This window comes from Tyto alba, unplaced genomic scaffold (assembly GCF_018691265.1).
Source record: "Tyto alba isolate M040663 unplaced genomic scaffold, T.alba_DEE_v4.0 Super-Scaffold_2, whole genome shotgun sequence".
NCBI lineage: Eukaryota > Metazoa > Chordata > Aves > Strigiformes > Tytonidae > Tyto > Tyto alba.
In genome coordinates, this window is record NW_024881282.1 from 4,850,060 (window position 1) to 4,864,033 (window position 13,974).

At 45.8% G+C, this 13,974-nt stretch overlaps 1 protein-coding gene across 13 annotated transcripts in view; it reads right to left on the minus strand.

Moving 5' to 3' along the window:
• Positions 1-4,476: 4,476 nt before the first annotated feature.
• Positions 4,477-13,974, minus strand: part of TENM4 (teneurin transmembrane protein 4) — a 1,435,480-nt gene continuing 1,425,982 nt past the window's right edge. For 8 of the 13 annotated variants that reach the window (XM_032990906.2, XM_032990916.2, XM_032990914.2 and 5 more), the window contains 2 exons: positions 10,596-11,350; positions 4,477-10,165 (listed from right to left, as the gene is read on the minus strand). In XM_032990906.2, the coding sequence (XP_032846797.1) occupies positions 10,156-10,165; positions 10,596-11,350 (765 nt within the window). In that variant the 3' untranslated portion in view covers positions 4,477-10,155. Of the gene's footprint in view, positions 11,351-13,974 lie in introns of all 13 variants that reach the window. The other 5 variants (XM_032990915.2, XM_032990913.2, XM_032990911.2 and 2 more) reach the window with 2 other exon arrangements.

The following is a 13,974-nucleotide window of genomic DNA, read 5'->3' on the forward strand; positions in this document are numbered from 1 at the left end:
TTGGGCCACCCTTGGGACCTGCTCCCGGACTGTTGTCAAGGTTTGGTGTACTTTCTTCCTGCCCCGGGAATGCTTATCTTGAGCAGCATAAATACAGAAGCTTTTTAGGTATAGAAATAGGTAGCTCCTGACTGATCCTTATGGATCTTTTTCTCCAGTATCTCCTGCCATGAGCTTGCCTATGGCTGGTTCATGGCCACACGCTGATGTGGACTGCCATGCACTGGATTTGGACATCTAATATAATGCGCTAATCAAGCACCTTCTGAACTGGTCTGAAAATCAGAAACTCCAGATTATTGCTGGTGCTGAAGCTCTTGTTCCCATTTACAAACAAGCTCCATTCTACAGCAAAGATTACACACAGGAAGCAAAAACCAGCCAGTTCTTCCCCCCAAACCAGAGGCAATTCTGAAATGCAGCAAACCCAGTTTTTCAGTCCCACCCTGGTGTGAAGAAGAACCTGCTCACCTCCAGTGATGAGATGTGGCCAGCCCAATGGTGGACAGAAGTTCTGTTCCCTAATGCTCTTTGATCCTTGCACTCTGAAATCAGCCTCTTTTAAGTACTACTTTATTATGGGGGTGTGGGAGCAGCTCTAATTAAAAATACCATTACCATGACTCAGATAGAAAAGTAACAAGATACAATGAGAAGAAAACTGAGCCCAGAAGTCAAGCCAGCGAGTGAGTGACACAGGGCCTTTGAGTCATGGCTTTTTTGTTATTTATCCCCCAACTGTGTGATCTCAGGCCAAACGTTTAACCTCAGTGCCTTACTTGTCCTGCTTGTAAACTCGAGGTAATATTTTCCATAGCTTGAAGGAGATTTCTAATGGGAAGCACAGCACAGGTATGAAGCACAGCTATTGTGAAGTCCTTATTTCTTTATATCCTTCATTTGCAAATCAGTTTTAGCTCATTTTTCAATAAAATCTGGGACCACAGATTGCATGGAGGAAATTTCGTAGAAGAGATTTTGTGAATGCCTTTCTGGCTGCATCATGAGGTGTATTCGCACAATCTTCCACCAGCCTGTGACCTGCTGTGGCTTATTAATCTGCTGCCTTGATTATCTCTGTGCTGCTGATGAGCAGTCCTGCTTGTTAAGGATGCTTTTCTGCCAGGCTTGTCACACTCCAGCTTCAAGTCTAGGCCTTGAGGGTTTTGAAGCTCAGATTGATGGTGGATGATGAGGTCTGGTTATGTAAAACTCCTGGAAGACATGAGTATCTCCCGGATGGAAAATAACAGCATAACGATATGCTAACAGAGCCCTCATCTCCTGCTTTTGGAGGCAGAAATCAAAGCCATCGCATGGTCCCACTGGCTTACAGCATCTCACTTGCAGGACTGGCTTTGCTGAACAAGCTCGCTCTAATGATCTGGCCGCCGACTTCCCCTGCCCGAGAATCCCTGGGGTAAGAAAACATTTTCTGAACTTAAGGTTAAAAAAATCTGCTCTGTGACTCAGGAAGTGGACTCAAGCAGCCTGAGCAACGTGGAGGGTCAAAGTCCAAACTCAGAGCTGTGTTTTGGCTGTGGTTCTGTTTTATTTAATTCAGGGAGTGGGAGATGAGCTGGTTTTAAGCCTGAGCATGCTGGGTCGTTAACCGCAAGGGTGCAGTGCTTGCCCTGTTCCTATATTCCTCCCTGTCCTTTGCTGAGTAAATCGTGACAAGGTTGTGCTGGCAGGGCTTTGGAAAGTTTGTGTTTTTACAAACAACACTGGAGGAGAAGAAGGTGCTAGGGCTTGTGGTTTATGTAGTGGGATGGTTGTTGGAACAGTTTTCCAGGCAGAACCCAAGAAATGGTTTTAAAACATCCAAAATCAGAGTAATTAATGTGATTCCCTTGCCTGGATTACCACTGTTTCATCAGGCTGCATTCAAGGGGGCTCCTCTCATCCTGGAAATTTCTCTACAAATGATCACCACATGAAAACAACTGGTCCAAAGGAGAACTGTCATGTTCTGACAAAGACTGAGCTCAGTTCCTTCAAAGGGACACACTAATGACAAGATAACTTTTTTAAGCAGGTCACTCTTTTCAAAAGACTCTCTGTCCCTGCTCTGAGAAGCAACCCAACTTTTCTGGATCTTGAACTTACACCTTTCTGGAGGAGAGCTGAAGGCATTGAGAGCACTAGATTGCAACCCTGGACTTTCCCCAGCCTGAAGGTGCAGCATTGCCCCATCCACGCTGCGCGGTGGAGGGATGGGAGGCTGCTGCACCAGATATTTACCTACCTGGGCTGTTGCATCGCATCGCTGCATGGGTGCATACACTGCCTCAAGACACACAACAACCAGGCTAAAAAGCCCTGGAGGAACCTGTATTTCAGGTGGGTTGCTGTGCCAGGCGGTGGCCCTGGTTTTGGCCCTGGGAAGGACCATAACGCAGGAACACTTGTGCCTATGGGGGGTGACCTGAAGGCACATCACTGGTGTTCTCCACGTGTCCATTTCTCCCATCTGAATATAACCAACCATTCTTTGTTTTCAGTACTTTCCAACTATGTATGAGATGTGATCTATGGCTGAGGCTTTAGTTGCTTTCTATGAGAAACCCAGAAGACAAATTTTTCTTTCTCTCAGCTTAAAAGCAAAGAGAGTCTCCTTGCAGTCTCCTGAAAGATAAGCCAGAGGCCTCTGGCTATGGCCACTATTAAAAACATGATGTGATAAGTCTACTCTGCCCTATTGACCAGGATTTACTACCCATAATATTTTGATTAAAACATTGGTCTTATCTGGCATGATCACACGAGGCAGAGCCAAACCTGGTTCACCAATAAAAAGTTGCTGTTTCCTTGGATGCCCTCTGGGTTTAGTCCCTGGTCCAATGCATTTGAATATAATTATCAATTATTTAAAGCAAGGCCTTTTCTGATGATAAACCACAGGTGGCATGATGAGTGATGGATGGCGGGTACCAGTGAGGACAGGTCACTGTTGCAGGGTGATGTGAACCCCCTGGCTAAGCGCAGCCTGCGAAAATGCACGTGAATAATGACACAAACTCATGCATCTGCCTTGGAGCAAAGGCTTCGAGTCAGACCCACAGGAAACCAGAGGCTCAGGGGAGGACTTAAAGGTTGCTGTGTAATTATCTCAATAGGCACTTTCTAGGGCAAGAAAGAAGGGGCCAATGACTTGCTTGGAGATAAAAATCTCCAATGAGTTTGGGAGCAAGAACCTGCCTTTATGCACAAGGTAAGTGAAGCTGACCTGCTGAAGAAAGGTGGCCAAACATGCCAGAGGATGGAAAGAATAAAAATATCCAGCAGTTGGAAAGTAGATTTTGAAGGAGTTTATCCTGCTTGGGGTAGCAAAGGCACAGCAAAGAGGGGACTTGTCTGGTGTCAGGGGGGACAATTGCTTTGTAGGGTGGCTGGAGAAGCTGCACCAGGTCTGGTGGCTGGAAGCTGAAGTTGAGAAACTTGGCCCTGAAGCAAAACACATGTTGCTGGTGGAGGGAATAACATCCCACCTGGAATGGCGAAAAATGGGTTGAAACCTCAGGGAAACCTTGTATGTGCAAATATCCGCCAGCAGTTGGACTCCTCTCACCTAATTGAAGGCATGTGTACAGAGAGGTCTGAGCTGGCCCCCATGGCTCTGTTTAGTGACAAAGGAGAAAGAGAGAAGCCATTTATTTGCCCTATCACAGACATCTGCCTTCAGAGGAAGGGGATTACACCCAGCAATGCTTGGCTCTACTTTTTGTCATAAAAGACCCAACTTCACCTGGTTTTGGAGAGCAGAGCTGTGCCGAGGCAGTAAATCTGGATGTCCACAGAGGAACTCCCCACCCCTCCTCCAGTAACTGCTACCCTATGCTTCATCTTCCCATTAGGTTGCTCCCAAGGACCATGCGAGAATATTTTCCTCAAGACGCAGCTAGCCATCTTTTCTGGTTATTCTCAATCTTTTCCTGAAGCATCAGAACAAGCCACCAGCGGGGCTGGACCAGGCGATATCAGGGATCACACGAGGGTTTCCCCGGATCACCGTGGCAAGTGCTGCAGTGGCTTTTCTCCCTCTGGATGAACGAGGATCAGATGTACATCTCCACTGGACATATCACAAAACCTAATGAGATCTTGATTTTGTAACTTTTTTTTTTTTTTTTTTTTTTTTTGAGGACGGGGTGATTACTTGATTTTTTTTTTTTTTTTTTTTTTCTTTTGTGCACAACATAGTTTCCCCAATTTGCTTACGTTTCTGCTAGGACAGGAACTTCTCCAGTGCCTCAGGGATGTTCCGAATCCCTGGCATCACTTCCCAGATCAGCAAAGCCCTGGGGGCATCTGCCATCCTGCACCCCATGTACACGTGAGGGATGCTCCCGAAGATGCAAATTCAAGGAGTGGAGGGACATTTTGGTCAACTCCTGAATCAGGTCCATCTCCCATGTAAGGGCCAAGCAGCTGAGGTGAAGTAATTGAACATTTTCACAGAAACAAAAAGCACTATTTAAACACAAAATATTCTTTTATTTGTCACCGAAGGCTACACATGGTCACTTCTGTCTGTTCGCTTTTTTTTTTCTAGAAGGTATCTACATCTGCACTTATTTACAGCCTGCTTGTATTTACACAGTCAAGAATACAGTATTAGAAACACAAAGTGTCGAGAAAAAAAATTTCTCAAAAAATTAGTTCCAGACTTCAGGAAAATTATTACACAGGGTAATGACAAGAGTCTTCAGTGCTGGGCTTACAGATGCAGCTTTGATACAAAGTCCTCTTCTCGGCTGGAGCTGCATTAGAAGTCCTCACACAAAATAAACTTTTTTTTTTTTTTTTTAATAGAAAAGTGTGATTCTTTGACTGGGTATTTCAACAACACCTATGAACTGTCCAAAAGCTTTCATTTTCTTTTTGGAAAGTTCTGTTGTTTCCTTGAACAGTTTTCAGCTCTGAGGAAAAAAAAAATTATATTTATATGTGTGTGTATATATAGTTTTAGTTAATTTTCACTTGTGGTTTTCTATGCTCCCCTGCCTAGAAAGCATTGACCTCTGGAATGGGAGTTAACAGTTGAGCCATGTAATACTTTGTCAGGAACATGGAGTGTTACGGTAATTAAAGGAAAGCAGGCAAGAGACACAAAGGGTTTCCCTTGGGTGGGCCGGGTTGTTTTCGGTTCGGGTAGCTGAGGATGGAAAAGCACCACGGGAAACGGCGCAGGGACACGCCATGGCCCTTCATCCGGGGGCAAGACTGGGCTCCTGGACAGGGCCCTACATGCCCCCCTGGTGTCTGTTTAAAGTTCGCTCTCCAGTCACAAGTAATTTTATTTAAATATATCCTAGAGATGAAAAAAAACCCCACAACACAAATAAACTTTTTTTTTTTTTTTTTTTTTCTTACAAAACTCATGAAAATTCCTAACGGGGGTGGGGCAGGAGAGGGATTCAAATATCTAACTATTTAGTGATCATAATTAAAAAAGTGATTATATACTAAAAAGAGATGGTGTCCTATGGAGGACTGTAACAATGGGAGTAAAAAATGGCCCAGGCCATGCTCACCACGGGAGGGAGGATGCTGCTGGCCAAATGGGAGCCAGATTTTATCCCACCAAGCCCCAGCCTTGGCATGGAGGCACAGCATCCATACTTCCCAGTTTTGGCAGTGCCACCAGCGTGAGGAGATAAAGTGAGAAAGATTTAATGAGCAAAGCCATCTTTTTACTTTCATTATTAATGTGATTGGCACTTATTTCTCCTCCTCCCCATATAAAAAGCGGCCGTAGGACTAACGGAGATCCCTAGCCCTGGTTTCAATTACATGGAGATTGAATCAAAACAGACTGCTGTGCTGTAAATATGAGGGGGGCCCTCCCTGTAAATTGTAAAATTGAATTCTAAAATTTCATGTTAAGAGCCTTGTCTTTGCATAATGGATTGCACTGCCATCTATCACGGTGACACTTATAAGTCACAGCTGAAAAAGTACTTTATTAGATTTTTTTTTTTAAACAATTTTGATTTATTCTGGTTACGCTGTCTGTATAATACACTGAACAGAATCTCACGCCGATCCCTACGCTCAATAAAGCAACTACAGATATATTACAGAAATCCCTCACTGTTCCTAAGTTACGGCCAAATGGTGTCTCAGGGACTGCTCCCAATCATCCGTGTCTTTTAAACGTGAATCAAGCACTGGGGCTCTTAACGACCTTCGTCTCATCGGCTCTCACCTGGTGTTGTTTAGAGTTGTTGGCCCATTTTCATTGTGGCTCTGATCAATAGCTGTGATGACAAAGATATGATGAGCTGCGTGATTCCCTCCGGTCATTGCTGCTTAATGATTTTTCCAAGCTCCAGTCTTCAGTTGAAAGGGAAAAAAAAATAAAATAAAGAACTTGGAAGAAACAAACATTGTGGTGTTTCTCACAATGCCAAACTAGTCTTCCTCCTCTCCGTTCGGACTGAGCAAGCAGGATGTTTTTCAGCTGCAGAGCCCTGATGGCATTGGCTTGTGTCTGGATGCCACAACAACTTGGTCCCATTACTGTTGGTCCTTCAAACGGAGAACGTTTTGGTACCAGCACCAGCTATTGAGGGCTTGAGCTGTTGGTCCTTACCCACTGCTCACAGACTGCTGGACTTTCTCCTCTGAGTTGTGAGCCTTGGCCACGATCCTTCCCACCACTCCTCAGACTGGAGACAAGCCCAGGACTTCAAAGCAATTTAACCTACTCCTTTGCATTTTGAAGGGAAACTTTTGGTGGAGGAGTGAGTCCTCTTTTTGGGAATTAAGAAAATAGTGACTTTTCAAAGTCAAGCTGTAAAAGGACATGAGACCACAGTGACCTTATCCCTTGGAGGTGGTCTGGCATGCGAGTGGCCTTTGAAAGAGCATCTAGATCAATGGGATATGGAGGTTAGTGCTGTGGGATTTGCACCCAGGACCTCCCAGTCTTACAGAAGCAAGGATCTGGTACCCCCCTGCCCCCAAGCAAAGCAAGAAGGCACAGCCGCATGGGGAGGCAAATGGGGCAATGCAAAGGCTGGGAAGGGGCTCTGGGGCCATCAGTCGAGTAGAAATGCTTGTGTATAGCAGAGTGCAGCCCCTCGAGGAGTTGCCCATTCCTGCAACTTCCATGTGAATGCACTTGAGATCTTGTAGAAAAAGCATTTTTCACTAACGAAGGGGGAGGAATTTAGTGCTTCAAGACTGAAAATGTTTGTTTCTTGTTTTTCCAACTAGGTAAAGTGGAAAGCTTTCACAGAGGCTGAGTATCTGTCTTCGGACAGGTTTGTCTCCAATACTAGATCGCCGTCCCTTTTAATTTTTTGGTGAAGTTTTGATAAAGAGCAACACATACATATATATACTTTCACATATATATTTTTTTTTTCCTTTTTTGACATAATGTCCATAGTTCCTGTGCCGGGTGCAGGTCCAGGAGAAGACCCTCATGGACCTAGCAGGCAGACAGGTGCAATCGCATCCCACCGCTGCTTGAGGATGCTGAGAAACACAACCCGAGCTGCCTTCCCCATGGCGCAGAGTGGGATGGCTCCCAGGTCTAAGCGTGCCATACATGTGCGGTGGGACCGTAAGACTCTTGAAAAACTGGTGAACTCCTCAAAGTCATTAGCTCATGTAATAACCTGAAGAGTCTGTGTAAGGCTGTAGAGGTGCCATCTCAGGCTGGCAGGGTTCTAGTAGGAATATTTCACACTTGAAACCCTTTCCTTGGCTGCGTGGAAAGGTGGCCCATTTACTCTTGCGCTAGTCCTCTTAGCATCGTTAACACACGGATGGGGATGGATATAGAAGCACTACTTCACTTCGGAGCCGCTCAGAGGGGAGTAGTGTAAATGGGATGCACATCAAGCTCTCTCTGCACTGCAGGTCTTTGCCAGGGGTTTATGCCTTTCAATCCAGCTTCCCACAGGTCTTTTTTTCTCCATGCGTGCTGTTTTAGACATTCAAAGCCATCACAATGTCGAGGTTCTTGGAAGGATTTGTCCCTGGTGTGACTCGGGGATGGGGAAGCAGGGAGCTGGGTAGCCCTGGGAAGAGGGTGCTGCCTCTGAGTAGGTGGCAACTGCTGGTTTGGCCAACACTGTCCCTAATCCCCACCAGTGCATCCTCAGGGTAACCAAGGCTTGCCAAGGGTTTGATACCAGCAGCGCAGGAGGTAATGCCACGGCCTTTTAACCGTCCCTGGCAGGCAGCTGCCCGAAGCAACTGCTCCCTTGCCAAATCCTCGAGCTGGCCTGGCCAACACAGCTCCTCCCAGCCTGCTCTGCTGGAGCTGGATACCCTTTCTAGCCCAGCTGCCTGTGATTCACTCCTGCCAAAGTAATAAAAGTTGCGTGCTGCTAGGGGTGGTTCAGAGTACAGCACCGCGACACAGCACCAGCATCATCACCCTCGCTGCAAGCAGGAGGGACTGCCAGAAAATCCAGACCATACTGGTGGGTATGGCCATGCCACCAGAGGTATTAGGGGTTGGGATCTGGAGGAAGAACAGTCTGTTGGGGGAACTTCCATCCCATCATCTTCCTCCTGGCAAGCACCCGGGAACTGACAGGCAAGGCAGACAGAGCTGGCAACCGGCATCCACGGGGAAACCGCAATAGCACAGGGGCTGCCAATGTTTTGCTGCTCGAGGAATGCGTGCCCAACATACGCCCCTGCTTTATCTTAGGGGCTGGAGCCTGCAGAGAAGTATCAGGCTGTGTTGGAGGATGTCAGTGGTGGTGGCACGAGCACAGAAAAGCTGACTCTGGGGACACGGGTGCATTGTAGGGCTCCGAGTAAGGAAACCGCCTTGGTATGGATTTGCATGTCTCAGGTTATCTCTCTGCAGAACTGGGAAGCAAAAACCAAAGTGGATGGAATATAAAAAAATCAGGACTGAGATGTTCCCAGAGAGACGTGGTGAGAGCTCTTAGAGTCAGGATACATGCAGGTGTCAGTGTGACAGAGACATCTATTTGGGACCAGGGTTGGCCATCTCCAACCGGAGCTCCAGCGAGAGGTGGGGTAACACCTCTGCCTGCAGGAATGGCCCTTGCTACCACAAGACTGTTTCAGGCAGGGAAGAGGATGCTAAACTCATCTCCTTGTTCCCTTGAATTTCAAGGACTCTTGCAAATACCAGAGCACAGAGGTTATGTGAATACAAATTACATTAGCATGCCGTGTAACTTTGTCAGCAGTTTCTTATTAAAGCACTTGGTCTCCTCTGTAGTGGACATTTCCATTCAACCTCTCCCTTCTTCACTGCTAACAGTCAACTGGGCTCTCCGTTTAATGTGAGCTCGTGTAAGAAACAGTGAGAGGGTTGATTACAATATTCTCCTTCTTGTCCCACCACGCACAAGCTGTTGCTACTTATTAAACATTTTAAAATCCCTGCTGCCAAAGTCCCCAGGAGACACTTATCTCCCATAGTCATAAACGACTTGCCAGCATGCTACTCAAAACTGCATTTCCCAGCCAATAAATACAAGCTCCAGAATCAGGAAAAGCAGGGTTTGGCTTGCTCTAATTTTCAGTGGTATGTCACTGGGATACTATAACTACTTTTAAATTCAAATCAGCTTCCTAAAAATTAACTGATTTTATCAGATACAGCACAGTGGACTGTTAAACACGTAGCCTCGTGTACTGAAACACTATACATTTAATGAAGTTATGCCATTAGCAAATGTACAACATGGGTGCATTAAATCCACCTATAGAACAGCTCTACGTATGAGAGAGAGGATTTATTTTAGCTTTTCTCAATAGAGCAGGAGTCCCTTTCTTGGCGTTCACTAGGTTTTGTAACTAAAACCAGGATTTGTGCACACACAAAAAACCCAAAGTATCTACTCTCATAATGAAAAAAGACTGATTTTTTTTCTTTTTTTATTCCAGTTCAGGAAGGAAGAGAATCGTCTTGCAAGTTAATATAATCAGCTCCTTTGCCTCTATAATCTACTTCTGCTCAGCAGGAGCTCCCAAAAAAACACTTTATGTCCCAAGTGAAATGTGAAAACTACTTGTAAGGTCTCTTTTGAGGCACATGATTCGGATGGTTGCTTTCGGAGTATTGGAATCAGCGTCGTCTTCCATCTCCTTTCTTCCCAGGAAGAGCTCTCCAGCGCGCCGTGGGCTCCCCGTGTTTCGGGTGGAAGGCTATCTGTCCCTGCCCCAAATCAGAAAGGGTTAGGATGACACACGTTAGCACAGACACCCATTTCGCACTTCACACCTAAGGACATACGTTGATGACTCCTCACTTCATATTCCTCACAAAGGGCGGGGGGGGGAAAAAACCAAAGCAAAAAACCAAAAAGGACAAGAGACAGTAAATTTCACTGTGATCACACTATGGCAAAATATACCTTCTGTTCATTGCAAAAAATGCATGAAGGCCAAATTAAAGGGGGGAAAAAAAAAAAGCATGTTGCATGAGTTACAGTGCAACCGTATTAATCCTTCTCTTTCTATTTTCCTCCCCCCGCCCCCATCTTGTTCAGTTTAGAAAAAGGATTGAGTACAACACAGTCAGGTAAGTGGCCACAAAAGAGTAGCTGTCTTTGGCAAGAAGTCACCGCATCGACCCTCTCTGTCACCTTCTGCCCATTTCGCTCTGTCTCATGAAGTGGATGTTGTTGGCGCTGTCTGAGAGTTCGGGGTACTGCTCCACTGAGATCACAAAATAGCCGTCGTAGCCCTGTACCCGGCCCGTGTTTAGCACTTGCTGCTTCTCCCCTTCTGTCCACGAGCGAATACCCTCCTCCCCATCCCGCAGTCTCTGCTGTTCCCGGGTCCAAGCTTGGGCGACAGCGCGCTGTCGGGCCAGCTCCAGGACGCGAGCCTTCTCCTCGTCCAAGGTGGTCCCGTAGCGAGTGTTTAGACACAGCGCACCGTACTGGAGCTGGATGTCCGTGTAACGTCTAGTCCTTCCACTCAGCACTGTGTTGATCTGGGACACTGTCACGTTCACGCCGTTCTCCAGGGTCCTCCGCCCACCGCTGAGGCCCAAGATGGACAGGTCGCCCTCCGATGGCCCTTGCTTAATGAAATAGTGCGTGTCCACTCCGTCGATGGTGAAGTGCAAGTTCTCCAGGTAATGGGCGTTGTTCAGGATGGCTGCGATCCTCCGCCCATCCTCGTTGGCCACGCTGATAATGTCGGTGGCCACGCGCCCGTCCTTCATGGCGAACTTGACGCCTTTGCCGAAGATAGAGCCTGCAGAGGCAAAGTTCTTGTTCTTCTTGACCTGCTGGCACCCGGCGATGCTGGAGCTGTAGATCCGTTCGAAGCGCTCAAGAGTCACAAAGGCCTTCAGCTGCTTCTGCACTTCACATTGGACCCCCAAAATTGACTGAGCAGGGAGAGAAAGAAGAGAAAGACGTATCAGAAAGAAGCCTGATGACCCAAAACATTATTAGCATGTTGGAGACCAGCAGAACATCCTGGAAACACCTAATGAGGAGCTCAGGTTTTTTTTTGATCCTTTATCAACTTTTTTTCTGATTTTTAATACTTTTTAATGGAAGAGACATGTTACCAGCTTATTCCCCCTAATGCTCATTGTCTCAATAAACTGAACTGTATTTAATCTCACAGACTGAAGGAAGTGGAGGGTTAAAAGGACTTTTTGCCTCAGTGGTGTGAGGGTCTATTTTGGACACACAATTATTTTGTGTTTCAGTGTTCATCTGCACATAAGAAGTCATTCATCTTGTGGCCATGATGCTTTATAGAATGCTTTCATATTTTCTGTGAAAAAGCGTGAAAGTATTTGTAAAAGTTCTCTCTACTTTAACTTCAGTTTGTAACTTCTTGTGCTGCCTTCAACAGCCCTGAATCACAGGTATGACACTCAAAGTGTTCATAACCCCTCTATATCCCATTTCAACCTGGCCAAAGCAGGTTGTTCAAAACTCAAGGAAGGCCCTAAATCCAACTCCTATTTCCTGCAAACCATCTATAATGTGCCAGGCTCCCTGAGCTAAGGCCAGCCACACCTGATGCTTGAATTTTGGCTTACACTGAAGCAAAAATGCTGAGAGACAACAGCCTGGATCATTTACAGTCAGGTACAATACAAAGTCACTTTTGCTGTTAGCACATAATGGAGCAAGCACGCAGCGAGTCAGCAGCTCATCATTACTGCAAAATGTCTTTGGAAATGCTCTCATCAATTCAAGGCAGCACAGGCTTCTTGCAGACCCCTGTTCACGAACAATTATTTGCTCAAATTTCACAAAAGCAAGAGGATGCTATGATAAAACTCTCCTGGCACTGCCAATGGCTCAGTTCAATAATGTAATGACATCCAGGATTAAAAATAGGCTACAGAGAAAAGTTTGCTGCACTCCAATTATTTTGAGGAAATTTAACATCCGTGAAGGATATTGCCTTAAACTGTCCACAGACTAAAGGCTCACATCCTTCGCTGGGTGCAAGAAGACAATTCAGACAATGCAGGTATTTCAGCATGGACCTCTCAACTAAGACTTGTAATATTGGCGAGGGAAGGGAAATAAACTCTCATTTCCATGGTGGCCACTTCCAGGGAAGGGTCTCAAAGCATTAAAGAAATAAAATAAAGGTTTTAGCATTGCAACTTACTCAGAGGTTATGAGCAGTTTTGATCTATAAAGGAGAAAACTGTAAGGGAACAGGTACACAAGTTCAAGAGCAAAGGGAACAAGTACACAAGTTTCGGGTTGTAAAGCATTAAAATACCTAAGACTGACTTTTATTCAAAGTGCCAAGCAGGCTGGCATAGCTCCTACTTTTACCCTTTTGATTAACAGCATAGTTGGAGCAGGAACCAGCCACCTATGAAAGAGGAGCTCTTTCTGGTTCTTGCCATACTGCCTGTGGGAGATCTTGCATACAGCCTCGAGAGTGATATAATTAACAGACTGATGAGGAGCCCAGCCTAGCTCCCCTGCCAACTGCACAAGTTCTCTAATTATGTAAAACATGGATGTAATTAATGTAGATGTCACCAATGATGGACATGGAATAATTAGGATTCTAGGCTCCATGAAACAATGACTGTCCTAAATAAGTGTATACTGCACAGCTTTGGTTAGCTATTTCCTCTTCAAAGAGGTTTAAATGGGGAGGTATTCTTCTCACGTTCATCTCACATGGATTGACTCTAGGTGGTCCCACTACTCAATGCCGCACTGCTCTTCCAACATTTTTGCCTCAGTAACTTTCACAAGTGATGGAAAAAGTAATTTCTCATTAATCATGCTGAATCACCATTTGGTCTGAGCTCCTTCACTCAAGAATGTAAGTCAGGACTTCTGCACTACATTGCTATGTCCTGTGGTCATTTATATCACCACCTATATCATCTATATATCACCTAAAGGGGGCCGCAAGAAAGATGGAGAGGGACTTCTTATAATGTAGTGATAGGACGAGGGGCAATTGCTTTAAACGGAAAAAGGGCAGATTTAGATTAGAAATAAGGAGGACGTTCTTCTCTGTGTGGGGGGTGAGGCGCTGGCCCAGGGTGCCCAGAAAAGCTGTGGCTGCCCCCTCCCTGGAAGGGTTCAAAGCCAGGTTGGACGGGGCTGGGAGCACCCTGGGCTGGGGGAAGGGGGCCCTGCCCGGGGCAGGGGGTTGGGACTGGATGGCTTTGAAAGGTCCCTTCCAACCCAAACCATTCTATGAATCTATGATTATATATATACATCACCATGTTTAACAGCAGTTGAGTGATAAGGAGTCCTTGGAATTAATTGCACCATCTACATATCACCACCTTGGGGAAGGGAGCTCTGGGAGGTCAGACACCACTGGGCATGGGAAAATTATTGCTATCAGAAATCTCCCCCATTTCCTTTCTATTTTGTCTTCATCACCTTATTCTTAATGAGTTGCAGGAACTCTAGTGCCTTTTCAATTCTGAGCAAATTATTACGTATAGATCACCTGTGAGTGCCTCCAAACTAGGCTGCCCCAACAAACCAGTGGACA